At 37.6% G+C, this 17,187-nt stretch overlaps 3 protein-coding genes and 2 non-coding genes across 6 annotated transcripts; all 5 read right to left on the bottom strand.

The window, feature by feature from the left end:
* Positions 1-385: 385 nt before the first annotated feature.
* On the bottom strand, positions 386-3,594 carry LOC110755879 (putative polygalacturonase At3g15720). Its single transcript, XM_088252414.1, has 6 exons — positions 3,478-3,594; positions 3,047-3,193; positions 2,262-2,477; positions 1,865-2,154; positions 1,242-1,781; positions 386-1,016 (listed from the first exon to the last, which is right to left on the bottom strand). The coding sequence occupies exons 1-6, from the start codon at positions 3,592-3,594 to the stop codon at positions 386-388; spliced, it is 1,941 nt and encodes a 646-aa protein (XP_088108540.1).
* A 4,317-nt stretch (positions 3,595-7,911) lies between these two features.
* Positions 7,912-9,457, bottom strand: LOC110755886 (uncharacterized). Its single transcript, XM_021957189.2, has 2 exons — positions 8,913-9,457; positions 7,912-8,642 (listed from the first exon to the last, which is right to left on the bottom strand). The coding sequence occupies exons 1-2, from the start codon at positions 9,209-9,211 to the stop codon at positions 8,162-8,164; spliced, it is 780 nt and encodes a 259-aa protein (XP_021812881.1). The 5' UTR covers positions 9,212-9,457; the 3' UTR covers positions 7,912-8,161.
* A 2,240-nt stretch (positions 9,458-11,697) lies between these two features.
* LOC148295183 (small nucleolar RNA snoR116) lies at positions 11,698-11,789 on the bottom strand. Its single transcript, XR_015835594.1, has one exon. It is a non-coding gene; the product is annotated as a small nucleolar RNA snoR116 (small nucleolar RNA).
* A 61-nt stretch (positions 11,790-11,850) lies between these two features.
* On the bottom strand, positions 11,851-11,925 carry LOC148295182 (small nucleolar RNA snoR117). Its single transcript, XR_015835595.1, has one exon. It is a non-coding gene; the product is annotated as a small nucleolar RNA snoR117 (small nucleolar RNA).
* An 867-nt stretch (positions 11,926-12,792) lies between these two features.
* On the bottom strand, positions 12,793-16,900 carry LOC110755881 (metal tolerance protein 10). 2 transcript variants are annotated; one of them, XM_021957184.2, is made up of 6 exons: positions 16,319-16,900; positions 15,169-15,281; positions 14,496-14,741; positions 14,303-14,383; positions 13,442-13,675; positions 12,793-13,345 (listed from the first exon to the last, which is right to left on the bottom strand). In XM_021957184.2, exons 1-6 carry the CDS (start codon positions 16,521-16,523, stop codon positions 13,001-13,003), a joined length of 1,224 nt encoding a protein of 407 aa, XP_021812876.1. In that variant the 5' UTR covers positions 16,524-16,900; the 3' UTR covers positions 12,793-13,000. The 2 variants fall into 2 exon arrangements, with proteins under 2 accessions (XP_021812876.1, XP_021812877.1); XM_021957185.2 differs by lacking the exon at positions 16,319-16,900 and adding an exon at positions 15,582-15,884.
* Between the last annotated feature and the right edge of the window lie 287 nt (positions 16,901-17,187).

Here is a 17,187-nt window from a genome sequence, read left to right as displayed (position 1 = left end):
ATCAAGTATTACTCTACTACGAACGGAACGGCACACGGCAGACATATAGAGGTTCAACCAACAAGTAGCAAAGACATCAGGCACCAAATGCAAGGTAGGCATGAAGTAAAGAAGGGAAACAAAGGTGACAAAGTAAAGATGGCATTGAGGCTTTGGACTATGAAAATAAAATCTTGGAAGCAAATCTGAACAGAATGGGTGCTGGAATTCTTAGATAGGTCTGTAGTATAATTGCTGGTTATTACAACAAGTAAAAGAAATTCGTTTTACTACCATTCATTAAAGAATAGTTTTTGTAACAAATACATGGTCAATTTATTCTTTTGTATATTGACCAAAAATATACAATTTATTCTATGTTTACAACAAGTAAAAAGTGGTCCGTTTAGCCAAACAGTAGTCTTGTTAACACATACACGATCAATAATTGACACCAAATATAGTGTTTCTTATGAAGTTTAGTAGCACTAGATGCACCAGGTGTGAAGTAAATATCTGGCACTCCTGGTTCCCCTGTGTATGACATTTGTGGTATTGCTGGCAGAGTTGAGGGAGGCGGAGTTGGTACCAACGGAGTAAGCAAAGGAGCTGGTGGAGGTGTAGTTGGCAAAGGCAGAGTTGGGCGAGGCCTATTTAGCAAAGGCGGAGGCATAACCTGTAGAGGCGGAGGCGTAGCTGGCAAGGGTGGAGATGACGGAGGCGTAGCTGGCATGGGTGGAGATGACGGAGGCGTAGCTGGCAAGGGCGGAGATTGCGGAGGTGTAGCTGGCAAGGGTGGAAATTGCGGAGGCGTAGCTGGCAAGGGCGGAGACTGCGGAGGCGTGGCCGGTAGGAGCGGACATGGAGGAGGCGTAGCTGGCAGGGGCGGAGGCGTATCTGGCAAGGGTAGAGCTGGCGGAGGATTAGCTGGCAAAATAAGAGTTAGTGGAGGTGCAGCCGGCACAGGCGGAGATGGCGGAGGCATAACGGGCACAAGCGGAGATGGCGGAGGGATAACGGGCGCAGGCGGAGATGGCGGAGGCATAACGGGCACAAGCGGAGATGGCGGAAGAATAACGGGCGCAGGCGGAGATGGCGGAAGAATAACGGGCACAGGCGGAGATAGCGGAGGCATAACGGGCACAGGGGGAGATGGTGGAGGCATAACGGGCACAGGCGGAGATGGTAGAGGTATAACGGGCACAGGCGGAGATGGCAGAGGCATAACGGGCACAGGCGGAGATGGTGGAGGCATAACGGGCAAAGGCGGAGATGGCAGAGGCATAGCTGGAGGAGGCATAGTTGGCAAAGGCGTAGCTGGCGGAGAAGTAGTTGGTTCAGTCCCTGACTTGAGGCAAGGTACATTGGGCACAATGGTGCCAATGGAAGTTCCAATAGCATTGTTGCAAGAAGCATAAATCTTCTTATCAGGAACCGCCGAGGTGATTTTGATGCGGTCCATTACAATGTTGCGGCAACCTGAATTCTGGTCACAATCTAATTTGATCGCCTCCTCATTCGCAGATGTTCCTTCAAAATCAATGTACTTCACATCTTCCACCAACAGAGCCGAGGCCTGACTTTTACAGTTGTGAGCATGATTACAATAAAACTGGTCAATGATGATGGGATTTTTAGCTGCATGGAGTGTGATCTTCTCAAAGGTTATGTTCCTAGCGTACCCCGATCCGCCCTGCCATGTCTTGATCCTAGCTCCATTTGTAGTTCCACTGAAACTACTATCTCTCACGTACACATTTTTCACTTTCTCAAGAGCCCCATGCGCTCCCAAGCTTCCCACACTGTTTGCAAAAGAGAATTTTAAGTTAATACGATATCATAAGCAAACTTTTTCGAATAAGAACTTATGTTAAGGACTACGTACCTAATACCATGACCCGGCCCGCACGCAATGTTGGCAATGTTGAGATCGGAGCAGCCACCGTTGATGGCTATGCAGTCATCGCCGGTTCCGATAGTAGAGTGGTGAATGAAGACGTTGTGTGAGTTTGAGATGTCAATGCCATCAGTGTTTGGACTGTCTTCCGGTGCGGTTATGATGAGATGAGACACGTACACATTGTTGCACCCGCTTATAGCAATGTGGGCTCTTGCGCTGTTTAGATGAGTAAGTCCGCTTAGTTTAAGATTATCGCATCCATGGAAGTGCAGAGCCTGCAGTAGTAACATTCAAATTAGTAAACCCAACTTCAGTAGAAAAAAATATATAAAAAAAAATTACTTTTAATTAAATTAAATTGAAAAAGAAAAATAATCCATACATCTGGTGCTTTGCAATTCTGGTTATTCATCATGAGTTTGCGTGATAATCTGTCGTATTGGTTGGGAGTGGTCCACCAAGATGAACCCTGACCGTCGATTTCACCTGAACCATCGACTACGAGATTGCCCACATCCTTAAATTGGAGCCAATCTGAATCTGATTCACAGTCGGTCCGTGCATCCAACATTTTAGGTGCCACCAGTTTGCCCATGATCTGCTCACCACACGGAAAGGAAATAATTAATAATTTAATAATTTTTAAATAATTTTTAATTAAGTAAGAATAATCATTTAGTTGAAATAAGATAAGAATAAGGGTTAACTACTCAAACGTGGACTCCAGGTGGGGTGAGGGGATAATCGGATGACTTGATGACATTGAATTGATAATCGTACGGCTGGGGTGAGGGGAGGGTGGGGCCGGGTTGTGTTTTTTACTTTTTTTAAAAAAAATTTGTGTTATTTTATTATTTTACTTGTTAGATTTTAAATTTATGTTAAATTGTACTTTTAATTATCTTTAAAAGATAAAGACTTTTTTTAATAATTTTTTAATCTGTATCAACTAAAAAAATTGGAGCCTATGTTTGTCGTATCATCATTTAACAGACCTATTAACGGTATAACTAATGGAGTGACTAATTTATAAGTTTTTCGTGAGTTTAGATATCTACATGCAAAATTGTTCAAATTGAGTACTAATTTGAAACAACCCCAAAATTCGGTTACTTTTTTGTAGCTAACCCAAATAAGATAAGAATAATAATTTGATAGTTTAGTTACCTGAACATGAACACCATTTGAGTTGCAAGGACCTTGAAATTTGATGGGTTGCAATAAGAATGCTTTCGTCCCAGGTATAACAAGTGTTGGCACGCCATTAGGTTCATATGCTGCTCTACACAACTCTCCCCATGCTTTTAGAAAAGCCTGTATTTGCAAAATGAAGAAACCGTAAGTGATTGCTCCTTTTAACTTTAAGATAATAGAAAACAAATCAAGAAAAATAAAAACGTTCTCTTCTTTTATCGGATATCATGATGGCATGTTAATGTTGTCGAATTATACATCCAAAACTATTGATAACATGAACATGTATTTTGTGTACATATGTGGTTTAAATTCAAAGGTTGACAACATTAACACGTCTAGCTATCTAACAAACGAACATTACTCGAAATACCTTGACACATGCATTAAAAGAAGTAAATTACCTTGGAATCGTCAGTTTTTCCATCTCCAGCAGCACCGTACTTGAGAACATCGAATGTTCTTTGGCCATGTCCAAAACCACTCCAGAATATCAAAATCAAAACAAGTATGTTCTTCATATTATTGGTTACGAAACAATGAAGAAGAAACAAAAGGAAGCTATATATGATAGTAGAGTGTAACATATATATAATATTCTCAGAGGGTTCCTAGTTATAATAAGTTTTTGGTTTCAATTAGGAAATTAGTTTTCCTTTTCTAAATTATGAATGTTGATTTTACCCGCTTTAGCATGGAATATTATTCCCTATGTACATAAGGATTTAAGGATTTAATGCACCAAAACCTTGTAATAGAAGGATTTAATGATGTGGCAAGGATGTTTGAATAATATTCTACACGTGGACAAAAAAAAATTATACAAATTATACAAATATAATAACATAACATAAAATTGAAAAAATTAAAAAGTGGATTAAAAGAAAGAAATAAAAAAAAACTACCCAGCCAACCCCGACTCTCCCCCATCCTCCTCCAGACTTTCATGTCCACCATTCACCAACTCCACAACCTCTCAAACCTTGCTCCCTTCCAACTCTTCCAATTGGTAGCTGAACACAATATGACCCCAACTGTTCCCACCCTTAGGATTTAATGATGTGGTGGTGGTGGTTGTTGTGGTCTTATGTACATGTGGTGATGGAATGAGTTCATCCAGTTGAGTGATGAAGTCCGTCTGCTTCCAGAAGATCATAAAGCAAAAGTTGACAAGCTATATTAGAGGTGAACTTTCAATGATCCTAGTACGTACCAATGTCTTAATTTCTCCATCGTATGATTACAAAGTTGATCAGTGATTGAAAGTGCCTACCTTTGTCATGAAAAACAGGTGAAGAGAATGGCTCCTTTTAGAGTTTCAAGATTCATAGAAACCAACAGCAACTTCAAGTTGAGAATCATGCAACACGAATCATACCTCAATACCTAGTTATGCTTCTCGTCGTGGGAAGTTGAAAGTCACCCAAGCTAGCTGCATTTGAAACTCGGTTTACTGTGAAATTTCTCGGAGGTTGAAACTAGCAAATTAATATTTATAAATAGTATAGCCGTGCGGCGATACACAGGCTTAATATTTTTTCCCAACAAGGTTTCAGCCGTGCGGCTATACTCGTTGTTCCTGTTTAAAAAAAAAATTAGTATAGCTGTGCTGCTTTACTGTTTTGACACGCGGCGCCTTAGCGCAGGTCGGGTCCTTTTTTATATAATATAAATAGTACCGCCCTGCGGCTATACCCGGATTTTTAAATTTGTTTTACAAAAATCGTACAGCCGGCCGGCTATACTCACTTCCAACCTTCCTCAGTAGAGGCGTTTTTGTTATTTTGTTTTAATTTTGAAATATAAAATTAGTTTCTTTACCTTTTTTTTTGGCCAACTTCTTTCATTTAATATATAATAGCTTCTCCCTTTTTCAAAAAAATTTAAAATTTATTTTAGAATTAAAAAAGATAATGGGTAGTTGTATTCCATAAAAATAGGATCCAATATCTGATTTTTATTTTTATTTTAATATTTTTAAATATGAAAAAGTGTGAATTTACCATATTATCCTCATTTAATTAATAATTTCAATTATTAATGTTTGCATTAACTAAGGGCATTTTCTGGTACTTTTAATGTTTCACCATTCTCTGCCTTTTGCTTTATATATATAGATAATTAAGTAATATCTTAGCATTTTTTAATCTTTAATTAGTAATTATGTTTTAATTATTATTTATTTAGTGAATATTTAAATATATTACTGATTTCACAAATGACTTGATAAATAGTATTTTCATTTGGGCGTCCTAATTAAATTTCTCCAGAGCCCAATAGCCCCAAGACCCGAAGCCCAAGTCTTTGATTAATGTAATTATTATTAATGAAAGCCAAATCCAAATCCGAGCCTATAGCCAAGCCCATTAACCCAACTCTCCAATGTTAACCACAATTACTAAACTATTATAGTGCTTTGTTTATAAACAATTTTATAGGAGTGTGGTGGGATTTTCACAAAGGGCACCTCAAAAGATAGGCTTACAAAGAAATCTATATTTTTATTGTTGGTGCAATGTGGAAATATATTTAAAGCCCTTCTAGGTCTCCGTGATGCATCTGTAAATGTCCTTCAAGGTCTTGCATCTATCGACCTTGATATTATTTGGCTTCTTATAGAAGATGTTTACTATTCTCTGAAGAAAAAAGACATACCTTCATCCCCTACAGCAGACATACTTGAAATCTTCCAGATTGAAAAACCAAGAGTTACAAGATTCATAGAAACCAACAACAACTTCAAGTTGAGAATCATGCAACACAAATCATACCTCAATACCTAGCTATGCTACTCATCATCGGCAGTTTAAAGTCACCCAAAGTAGCTACATTTGAAATCCGATCCAACTCTTCTCTTTCTACTCGAAGAAAAGAAGGACTTGCTCGTACTTCAAATATTGCTAGCCCAGTTACTCTCTCATTCTCAAATTTTCTTTCCGCACGATCACTCTCAGATTCTCGATTTTAGCCCAAACTAAAAGGTAAGAAACTTAACTTGAGCTACATATGTAATTATAACAGTTGAATATTAATGATTGGTTCGATTAGATTAGATTTATTGATGATTATTGATATGCATAAATTCTAGTACGTATATGAGTAAAAGTTCCTTGATTTGAGCTACACGTGTTTTTTTCTTTCAATTTTTTAGGTAAGAAGTCTCCTGTCATTTTTGTTTGAATATTGATTCGCTTATATTTGAACTTTGATTTGAGCTATATAAATTACAAATCCATATCCATACATTCAAATAAGCATGATGATGTCCTCATATATATAGTCTCCTTCTATTGAGGGACACCCTTCAAGGTCATTTACGAATTTTTTTTCAACAATCTATACCATCTATTTTTTAAGTCTACATTCATAGATCATCCTTGCAAAAAATTAAATAAATCGGAAACCGTTTCGACATCCAATTGTCATACAAAATCTATTAACACGGTGCTCCAAGAAAGTGCTAAAATCAATTGAGTGGTCAAATGATATCGGATTCAAGTGATTTTTTGTAGAGATGATCTTTGAATGATTATATAAAAATAAACAATTGTTATTTAGTTATATGGGCTTTCTAGGACAATGGGTTGGCTTATCAAATAAATGGGCTAACCTCACTAAGTGTTGGCCTATTTTGTTGAGTTGTTGGGCTAATTTGGTCAAGTTAATGGGCTACTTTTTGTTGGGCTTTTTGATTGGGATATTTTCTCTCTTGTGCTTACCCACATGTTTGGGCCTAAAAATGGGCTTGAGTTCCGAGATTCCCAAGCAACACGGAACTTCCATTTCTCGGCCCATCAATGGGCCTCATGACAACTTATTACCATCTATACCACAACCCACTCAAGCAAGCCCCGGACATTTGCGTGGCTTGGGCCCACTTAAGCTTATAGCATGGCTAGGTGTAATAATAATGATTCGCTTGGCATTGCATGTCGCTTGGCATTTTGTCACTTTTAAAAGGGATATGATATTCGACAGGATAATTAGCATGAGCTTACAAAGCCAGTGCATTTTATAGGCTTTAGCGTGGCGGATTACATATTTATTTGGCATGATAGCTAATTTCAGTCTATTAGTTCATAGCGAAGCGAAGCTGGGCTAGAGGGACACATACACTGTATGTAGGGCTTATACACACCTTTAGTAGTTCCCTCCAAAACCCCCGTCTTCTGCCTACCAATGGGAGAGAGAGCTTGTTGGACGGATAGAGTGAATGCGGGAATGGCATAGAGGAATGGGAACGTTGACTGTGGCTTATATATGACGGGCATTCGTGTACTCTGACATGTGACTTTTCTTCATAAAATACCGTATTGGGCTGGAAATTCGTTTGGGCCTAACCATGGACTTTTTTGGGCCTCAACAAAGGGCACACGGCAGACGTATAGAGGTTCAACCAACAAGTAACAAAGACATCAGGCAAAAAAGAGTCAAAATGCTAGGTAGGCATGATGAAGTAAAGAAGGGGTAGGTGATTAAGTAAAGATGGCATTGAGGCTTTGGACTATGAAAAGCAAATTTGGAAGAGATACAGGAAATTAGAGACCCTAACTTACATAGAAGAACAGAAGGGAACATTTTTGGAGAAACATAACTATGAGCAAATGAGGAATCATGTAGGGCTGGAACAAGGTCCATGACATAACATGTAGGGCTAGAACAAACCAAATGCTTGAGATTAGTAGTGACAAGAAACGAATGGTAATAGCAACCGGACCAAACGAGATAGATGAGGAATCATGTAAGACAGCATCTATTTTACAACTCAGCAACAGTAGAAGAAGGCAACCTCTAAGAAAATTCAACCTGTAATGCAGCATTATAAATTAAGAAGATAATTTATTAAATGAAACAAGATTTCGTATATATTATCCTGACCTGTATAAGCTCACAAAATGTACCCTAGCTTCTTTGCCTCCACCACCACAAGAAGTAAATTGAACTCTTCAGGATCTCCCTATGTATATACAACCTTGTTCTTCAACAAAAACCATTATCTGCTATCTACCAATATATAATACAAAATGTAATGCACAACACATATACGTTACATATTCTACTGTATAGATTCATATCTGAAGCAGCTCATTAGCTAACCAAACCATCTTGTGGAAGCAAGAAACTATCTCGATCCAAAGTCCCCCTCACTGCTCGATAAAACTCCAACCATGAAGACGAGTACACATCCGCAGGACCCCACAAAAACGTCAGGTTAGGACTAGCAGGGCATGCTGCCACTAAATCTAACACTGATGCAGCTGGTTTGAGCTTCTGTGGGAAATTAAATGCCAAGTTATCGACTTTGTGTTCATATATTTTGCCTTTTCGATCTAGTTTATATCGCGAGGTGCCCTGAAATTGACCCTGTGCTTCCCATGGAACCCGAGGAACACCCTTCATGTTCCATCTTATCAATATCACATTCTCTGAAGGCTGCCAAATCCTATAAACCTCAAGTGAAATGTCACGGAACAGAATCTTGCCATGAAATCTCAAAGCCCAGAAGATCAATTTGTAATTCTCAATGCCAGTGAATGTGTTCAAGGGATCCGTAAATGTTATATCATCCCTGAAAATCACCAAATTTCACAAATGAATCCTATCAAATGTAACACTAAATTTTCAATAAAGGGTTTAACAATTACAGGAAACTCATCAAATTTCATCGAAGATTACAATCAATTTGCAATTTTTCTTTTTGGGAAAACGTGTTAAATTGGTATAACTCTTGAGTACCATGTATTTCCTAAAAATATCACATTTCTTAATGAAGTTTTAAACTTTCTGATAAACCAAGCACTATGAAAGAAAATTCAAGATACCCAAATGAGAAAATTACCTATAAATGTCATAATTAAGGTCTTTGGCGAAAATTAAAGGGATGTCTTCACGAAGAGTGCGTACAGCAACGCCAAGATTGACATAAAAGTCGTCTCTTTGCTGCTTATCCTGCGCAACCCTGGAGGTGTTAAGCTGTGCCCCCTCCAACAAAGTGGGTGTCTGCAGGCTGGCCAGAGGAGAGAGATGAGAGAAACAAAAGCTGGGTTTTGTCAGAGAAAGTGTCTGGTTCATGGGTTTTTCTTTTGATTTGGTTTGGAGGGGTAGAGAGGGAGAGAAATTTGGTAGAAGAAAAGCCATTGCCTTCTTTGTTATCCTTCGATTTGGAGTCTCAGTTTCAGCTTCTCATGTGCAAAGCTCTAGAGATAGAAAGAGAAGGATGGTTTTGTGTTCTGCGTGTTGTGCTTGGTGTTTTGTGTGTTGTGTGTATTGCTGGTTGGAACAGAATGAGCATTTGATTTTGGCGTTGATATATGAGTGGTTTTGAACATGGCCATGAATACGTCTTTTGTTCTGATTGGAAAGTGCTTGAAAGTGGACCAGGTGAAAAACCCAAAACTTGTGGCTCTTGCACTCTTTCCCCCCCTCGACTTTGGTGTATTTCTTTGACATCAAAGACGTGCAAAAATATCTTCTTGCTATGGAGCCCCTTTGTTCTCCTACAACTACAAGTGCTCTGTTGGCGTCTAAAAACTTGATTTTCAACCTCTTATTACTTTTCAACTTTCAATTGTATCCTTATTCATTCAACTTGGGAAAATGAAACCCTGAACTCTAAACTTCTCTAACTGATCCCTTTTGATAAATATTTTAAGTTTGAAGAAATGAGTATTTTCCACAAGGAGATTGTTGCACGTTTCATTCTTGAATATTCAATTCAAACCCATACTAGTATCAAGTCGTGGCCAAAATGAGTCATTTCGTCTAAAAAATAAAAGTAAAAATGAAAGTAAATTTTTTCACTACACCCTTTAGTTTAGTAAATTAACTAAAAGAGATCTTCCTTCAAAATCAAAATCTCTCTCTCTCTATCTAAATGTAATTTCTGGTTGGATACTATGATAATGGGAATCGAAGAAGATAATGAAATCTTATCCCAAGACCAAATCTAAGTTGAGTTAGAAGTGTATTATTAAACGGATGTCTATCAAAGTGGGCTCATGCCTAATTGTCTGCCTCAGTTTGATTGGGAATGGACATGGTATGGAAGGGTTAGAACCATTTAGATAAGGCTGCTTTTTTCTAAGAATGACAAAACAATGCAAAAGGTTAAAAACCCTTGCAAAGAATCTTCCATTCAGAAAGCACATTCCTTTCAGGATATACCCGTTTTGTTCCTTCTAATCCAATTTCTCAGTGCCAGTGGGAATAGCGCAGTTGTAGAGCTATTCCATCTCTACTCATATAACAAAGGTTCGAAACTTCCAGACATCCAAGTAAATATTTGTGTAAACCCCCTCTCCCAATCGCTTGTTAATTGTAATTTATTTCTGATTCTTTTGGTGTTTTTACAAATATAGGGGAAATTCATTTTCCCTGAGTTCCTCTTATCATCAAATACTAGCAACCAGATATCATGTTAACAATGAAATGAATTGAGTATTCTACCAAAACCCAAAACGTGAATACTCTTGACAAGTTCACTGAGTGTACTTAATTTGTTGGAAACTCAGTTCAAGATTTTGGGTTTAAATCAAGGTCCACTGGTTTCAATTTCATCATTTAGGAGCAGTTGTTCTGTAAACTTCAACCAATTACCCGTTAATTTCAGAAGAGTGATTGTTCTCTAGGATTTCTAGATCCTGACATGCATGGGTGCTCACCAGTTTGTCCAGCCTGGTCATAAATCAGGGTCTCTGCATTTCTTATGCCTTGTCCAGGTTTGGATGCCAATGGATATGAAATCCTAGTTTTCTTATGACTTAACATATGCAATTTGTTATCCAAGTAATTAGAACTTGATCTTGGAAATCAGATGGTCATTAACACTAAAACTTGCACAATAGAACGGACTGATAGTCTGAACTAAAATATTTGAATGTGGGAACATCTGAATGCATAAACCTTGGAGAACAAAGGAAAATGCCAGAATCTCAACTCCCAAGAATCACTCTTGGCAACGTACAGCACTGAAAACCCTATAGCAATAAGAGCATCAGAGACTCTAATTTGTTGCCTTATATGACCTCCCGCCTAGCGCCGCCTAGGCGGCTAGGCGCCGATTTGTCTAACACTTTAAGCAGTGAATTGAAAATTGGAAATTGGATCTATAACTTTGAATGTAGGAACATCTGAATGCAAAAACCTTAGAGAAAAAAAGGCAAATGTCAGAATCTCAACTCCCAAGAATCTCTCTTGGCAACGTACAGCACTGAAAACCCTATAGCAATAAGAGCATCAGAGACTCTAATTTGTTGCCGCCTAGCACCGCCTAGGCGGCTAGGCGCCGATTTGTCTAACACTTTAAGCAGTGAATTGAAAATTGGAAGCTGGATCTACAACTTTGAATGTAGGAACATCTGAATGCATAAACCTTAAGAAAAGAAAGGCAAATGCCAGAATCTCAGTTCCCAGAATCCCTATTGGCAACGTACAGCACTAATAACGCTATGGAAATAAGCGAATCAGAGACTCTAATTTGTTGCCTTTTTAATAGCAAATCCAACAAACCCAACACAAATCCATTGCTTGTTCATTCATCTAATCCCTTCAACAAAAACACCCATCTAAAAAAGATAACAACTTTACCCAAAATCAACACAAAATTTTCATCAATGAAAATAAGAAGGCTCAGAGTGTAAAGTTAAGTTGGCATCAACAAGCCCCAAAAAGAGAGCTTTCATAGTTTGATGGTATACAGATTTAGTCATCACTGCCTCTTCTATACACCGGAAATTACAAGAAAATAAAAACAGAGGAAAACAGAAAATTTCAGGAAGAGGCCTCAGAAGCTAGTGATAGAAACATCAAAGAGAATCTCAGATGGTACGGACAATATCAAAACATCACAGGCCAAATTTTATCAAACAGAACAAACACACAAAACAATTGTAAGGGTAGCAGAGGGGGGATGGAAGACGGAGAGGCTGAGACCTACGCTTAGCTGAGGAAACTTGCTTGGTTTGAAGCGAGGTCTTGAGGTGTGTTTAAATAGTAGGGAGAAAAAACCATCAAAACCCTAGTAGTGTTAAATTACCATGATATCCTTGGTTGGAATGGTTGGGCTGGAGGGCAGTACCACTTGGAATTGGGTTAAGGAACTTTTAGCCCATTTGAGAAATCAGAGGCCCAATTCTTGTTTTAAGTAAAATTACTGCAACCCACATTAATCCAGCTTCATATTTGTCATTTAAGTAGGGATTACTGACCTTACTATTGGTTTATTGATATTATCTCCACAAATTTTTTGAGTCTCGTTGTCGTGCAACTAACTCAATTGGTTTAGAGCATTTATCTTGAACATCAAAGTGTCTTGAAGAATTAGCCCAACCATCATGGGCGATTTTCTTTTTCTTTTCAGATGGTTGAATTAAGAGAATGAAAATATAGCATATTTTAGTTACTTGACCAATTGGCCCTTGTTTTTGGTTCTCATGTTCCTAGCAACTCTTTGGACATGACAGTGTTGTGAGTTGTTGCCTTGTGTATGGTAGGAGATGATTTGCTTGAGAAACAATGAAGAGGTTGAATGACTTCCTGTGCAGATAAGTGAATCAAGTTTCCCTCTTCCTGCGCATGCAGCTGTTTGTTTAGACATTTGAATTAGGTCCGGTCTTTTTTATGATCGGTTGCAAAATTTATTTGGGAAGATTAGCATAATTGGACTTAGTAGAACCCTATTGTATGTGGCTCATCACTTAACATACACAAGCACAACGAAGAACAAAAGTGTAGGTTGCTTCATCAGATAATGTAATCGGTTCCAAGACTAACAGTTGAGGAACTAAAACCATAAGAAAGGTAATGCCATAAAGTTATAAAACATTTGGCGCACAAGCAAAGTGATCTTAAAATGAAAGCACAATCAGCAGCTTATTCAAAAACTGTGTGCTCTGGAAAAGCCTGCTTGTAGCTCCACTGCCACCCTCATCATACATTGTTCTTGTGTTCTGGCCTGTGAGAAAACTCAAAATCGATATGCACAAAAGCCCGTTCGACTTCAGGGAGTTGCTCGAGCTTCTCCTGGAGAGTCTCACCAATGTTGTGTGCTTTGTTCAGAAGCATGTCTTCTGGCAAGACAATGTCAACCTCCACAAAGTAATGAGTGCCAAATGTGTATGCTCTCACTGTGTCAATGTGCCTGATCTCTTCATGGTGGTTCCATATCAAATAAGTTAACTTAGCTAAGAAGTCGGGAGGGGCTGTTCTTCCTATTAGCGAATGCACATTCTCCAAAACTGTCTTTGCCCATGTATTAATGGTATATAGTGCTATCTGCAATGTGTTCAAAAATGAAACCAACGTTAATGAATAAACATAATAAATCATATCAGAGGGAGTGAAACTAGTTATGGTGATGAAAGGACTTACAACAATAGCACCAGTAGGATCAATCCACCAAAAAAACCGGACGGCTAAGACTGCTGCTGCTAAACCAACTGAATTAGTAATAACATCGAAAAAATGGTCTTGTGCATAGGCCAGTACAATTTCATTTTTAAATCTGCGACAGTAGACCATGAGAACAAACTTCACTACTGTGACTGAGGCCATGATACCGATCATCCACATCTCTTGGGTAAATTTCATTTTTTCTCCCGGTGACTGCACCCAGAAAATGATAAAACGGATATAGAAACAATATTAATTACAAAACACGCTAAAAATGAGATCCATATAATGAGCCAATATATAGATTGACAAAATTTGGATATGCAGAAATAACGAATTTCAAACAGGATCATGAAATTATGACTTATAGTGAAAATCTAACTCTCTTAATTCCACGAGAAAAAATTTGACCAACATATTTAGATTCTGATTTTCATCATTGATGCTTGGCTGCCAGCATCAAGATATTGCAGGAATCACCAGTGTGTATATAGGTTGAGTTTCTATAGAGGAAAATATTCTCTACACACTTAGTATAAGAACTAAAGTTTAACCGTTGACTGAAAAGAGATGTTATAGCTTAACTAACATACAGTGAAATGTGAGGATGTCATTTAAAATTGTATCACATAATGCAGCAATAAATGAAGAAACCATTCTCAAGTTGAAGTTTAAAATATCATTTCTTCCTTCCTTTGTTGCATACTGGTGTTATTTATTCACCCATACAGGGAAATAATACTATATTAAACTCACTGATTCGGAGTCTGAAACCTGACCAAATTCCTTATTAGTCCAAATTTTTAAGTTGGAGTGGGGAAAAAAAAAAGGGTCACTTGCCTGTGAGATGAGTTCCCGAGCAGACTCGAGCAATATTTGCAGTCCAAGAGTTGCCATTACTGATGCAAAGACAATGATACCCTGTATGATCAAGCATAGTCAGTAGAGAAATACAAAAAAGCGGAACGGCCTAAGAGATAATGACAACCAACTATTTTCAGAATTGACATAGTTAGAAAGCTTGATGACTTACCACTGGTTGCATACGTTTCTTCCCAATAGGATAGTGATACTGGTTTGGATTTTTCATGGCATGGGCAGTGAACCACAAAATAAAGCCAGACAAGAGATCCAAGAGGGAATCCAAAGTAGAGGCAATAACTGCCAATGATCTGCTCATAATTGAAGCATAAACTTTTGCTGCAAAAAGCACCAAATTAGCTATGTTTGATACATGTACTGCCATCCTCTCACTCTTTGCCAGCTGCTTCATTTGATCCTGAGAAGAAATGAATTCAAAACACAGGAGTTTAATTGGGAATTAGACATTGCAGGAAGTGACATGCCATGAGAAACAATGACTGCATGAACGTCTTCTTGTTAATCAGGCTCATGCACTTAAATATCTGACGTAGAGAAAATAAATTAACGATAATGTTAAAATATTATAACATATAGCTCTGTTCTGTCAAACTAACGACAGTTCAATTTTTTCCCCTGTATTGCCAAAATAAGAATTCATTAAAGTATCAAAAATAAGTTAAATGGGATTGGCTGCTAAAACTCAGGTAGCTTCTGCACCCTCTTCCTCAAAATTGAACTAAAATGCATCAAATTTTTACAAACTTAAAATAAAGAATTATGAAAGCCAATCTGATATCTACAACTCAATTAAACGAGTGGGAATATAGACATTTTGAACCAACCTCTGTAAGACTTCCTGGCAAACAACCCTCTTCAGTCATGGTCTCCATCTCAGTGAACCCCTCAAGAAGCCTTTCTTGTTGCTTGTAATATTCTTCAACCTTGTATTGTTTCTCTACATTCAAAAGCCCAAGAAAGTTAAATTCATGAAGCCTATGAAATTATGGAGTGAGAAGGAGAAAGGATGAAAGGCCAAAAAGATAATGGAAGTGTCCTGGATTATCATATACTGATGAAACCGTTGCAGATAAATTCAGCATGAGGCACATAAAATTTAAGAAAACAACGAAGAAATCCAATCTAATATTAAACCTGCAAGCACTTCAATAACTTATCTTTTAGAGGCAATTAATATTGGAATGTTTGATGGAAAACATACTCCAACAAAGTTACTCAGTACTCTGAGTTAACATACCAATAATTTTATAGAGCAATCTTGTTCCATTTCCTGATCGAACACAAAATTATTCACTAGAAAGGTGTAAATTTCTTCAGCAAACTATACAAATTAGAATGGAACTCATGAAGCGAGTTCAACATCAGTTTTTTCACTTGACTAGTAGAAATCTGGAATTAAAAAAAACTCCCAGATTTCTCTAATTGATAGCAAAATTTTGACCAATATTTTTGTACTTTCGTTCTAAATAGCAAAAAGGAATGGTCTTTCAGGCCAGTATAGAAGACAAGACTTCGTCAAACTCGAAATAAATTATTTGAAACGTGTGAATGAACACAACCATTTGCACACTCAAAATGACCAAGTACAACAAAAGACAAACTTCTGCAGATAAACACCAACTTTAGCACTGAAGAATTAATCACCCTTTAATTCATTCACTAAAGCTTTTTTAATCAAAATATCTTCGCTTTTAACAACATCCCGGTTTTTTATTTCTTCACACAATGGAATTCAAAACCCAACTCTTGAAAAAGCTTGGAACTTTCAACCACCACCCAAAAATCATTTTCCTCTCAAACTTTTCTTTTAAGTAAAGAACGAACAGAGTGAATTGTGATGGTAACTCCAAGATTCAACCTTTACTTTATAACACTAACAGAAATATCAATATCATCAAGAACACTTCAAATGAGGACAAAACAAACACATGGAGAAAGATGGGTAACAATAATAAAGATGAACAGAAGGCTTACTGGGGGTGCAGAGGCGACGGAGAGCAAAACGACGCCGTCCGTTGTCATGGTCTGCAATTGTTGCAGTGCTCTGCTGGGTTAGCCGAAACTCTTTCACATCGAGTCTCCACGAGGACCTTCCGGGTACGGCGTCGTCTTGTGACACCAGAAGCGGTTCCATTCTGTTGTCACTAGTGCCTCCAGAACTGGGCGGACTCTTGTCCATTTTGCGCAAATAAAAACGGTTTTTTTTCTCTCTTGAATATATAAAAACGCTCTTGAGTACAGAAATAAAAAAACGTTTCTTGTAAAACTGTTCGTGTTTGAATGTCTCTCTTTTGGTTTTGGGAGACGCAGAAAGTTTCTTTCTTCTCCGGAATGCCAATGTACAGTTTGTAACCACCTCCGCTCAATACGTGGAGAGAACTATGAATTTCTGATATTTATGGTATTTTTCAAATAGTGCTGCTGCAGGTATCTATTATCTTTTTTTATTTATCAAATATATATCTATCTATCTATATTTTACCCAAGTTAGGAGGGAGAATGGGGAAAACTTACACACACAGTACTATGGGGGCTTGAATCCAAGACCATCACTTAGGAGCGCACTAAAGGTTTAGGCCAATCTAAACTAACACTTGATTGTTTTTTCTAGCTATATATAGCGACAGAGAATAATGAAACATTCAAACTATCACAAAATACTCATAATTAATGAAGATGATTAAAAATAAATCAAACTATTCATTAAAAGAGAATAATATAAGAAATTAATATTTTTTTAACATTATTTTTAACTAAAAACAAGATGAGAACAGGGTAGGGGTCCTATTTTTATGAAACACAACTAAACTTACTTTATATTTCTTATATTTAGAATATGAAAA

Source organism: Prunus avium, chromosome 4 (genome assembly GCF_965620075.1).
Source record: "Prunus avium chromosome 4, drPruAviu1.hap1.1, whole genome shotgun sequence".
NCBI classification, from domain to species: Eukaryota; Viridiplantae; Streptophyta; class Magnoliopsida; order Rosales; family Rosaceae; genus Prunus; species Prunus avium.
The sequence above is the reverse complement of the archived record's forward strand: the minus strand, read 5'-3'. Positions and strand labels throughout refer to the sequence as shown.

What these genes read in the sequence shown, in the direction of transcription:
- LOC110755886 (XM_021957189.2), bottom strand. Translation starts at nt 9,211, where the DNA reads ATGGCTTTTCTTCTACCAAATTTCTCTCCCTCTCTACCCCTCCAAACC. An exon ending in CTTAATTATGACATTTATAG is followed by an intron (nt 8,643 to 8,912) that starts GTAATTTTCTCA and finishes GGTGATTTTCAG; the next exon opens with GGATGATATAACATTTACGG.
- LOC110755881 (XM_021957184.2), bottom strand. Translation starts at nt 16,523, where the DNA reads ATGGACAAGAGTCCGCCCAGTTCTGGAGGCACTAGTGACAACAGAATG. An exon ending in CCGTCGCCTCTGCACCCCCA is followed by an intron (nt 15,282 to 16,318) that starts GTAAGCCTTCTG and finishes TTTTGAATGTAG; the next exon opens with AGAAACAATACAAGGTTGAA. An exon ending in TGCCAGGAAGTCTTACAGAG is followed by an intron (nt 14,742 to 15,168) that starts GTTGGTTCAAAA and finishes ATTTCTTCTCAG; the next exon opens with GATCAAATGAAGCAGCTGGC.
- LOC110755879 (XM_088252414.1), bottom strand. Translation starts at nt 3,594, where the DNA reads ATGAAGAACATACTTGTTTTGATTTTGATATTCTGGAGTGGTTTTGGA. An exon ending in CAAATGGTGTTCATGTTCAG is followed by an intron (nt 2,478 to 3,046) that starts GTAACTAAACTA and finishes TGTGGTGAGCAG; the next exon opens with ATCATGGGCAAACTGGTGGC. An exon ending in AGAATTGCAAAGCACCAGAT is followed by an intron (nt 2,155 to 2,261) that starts GTATGGATTATT and finishes TTACTACTGCAG; the next exon opens with GCTCTGCACTTCCATGGATG.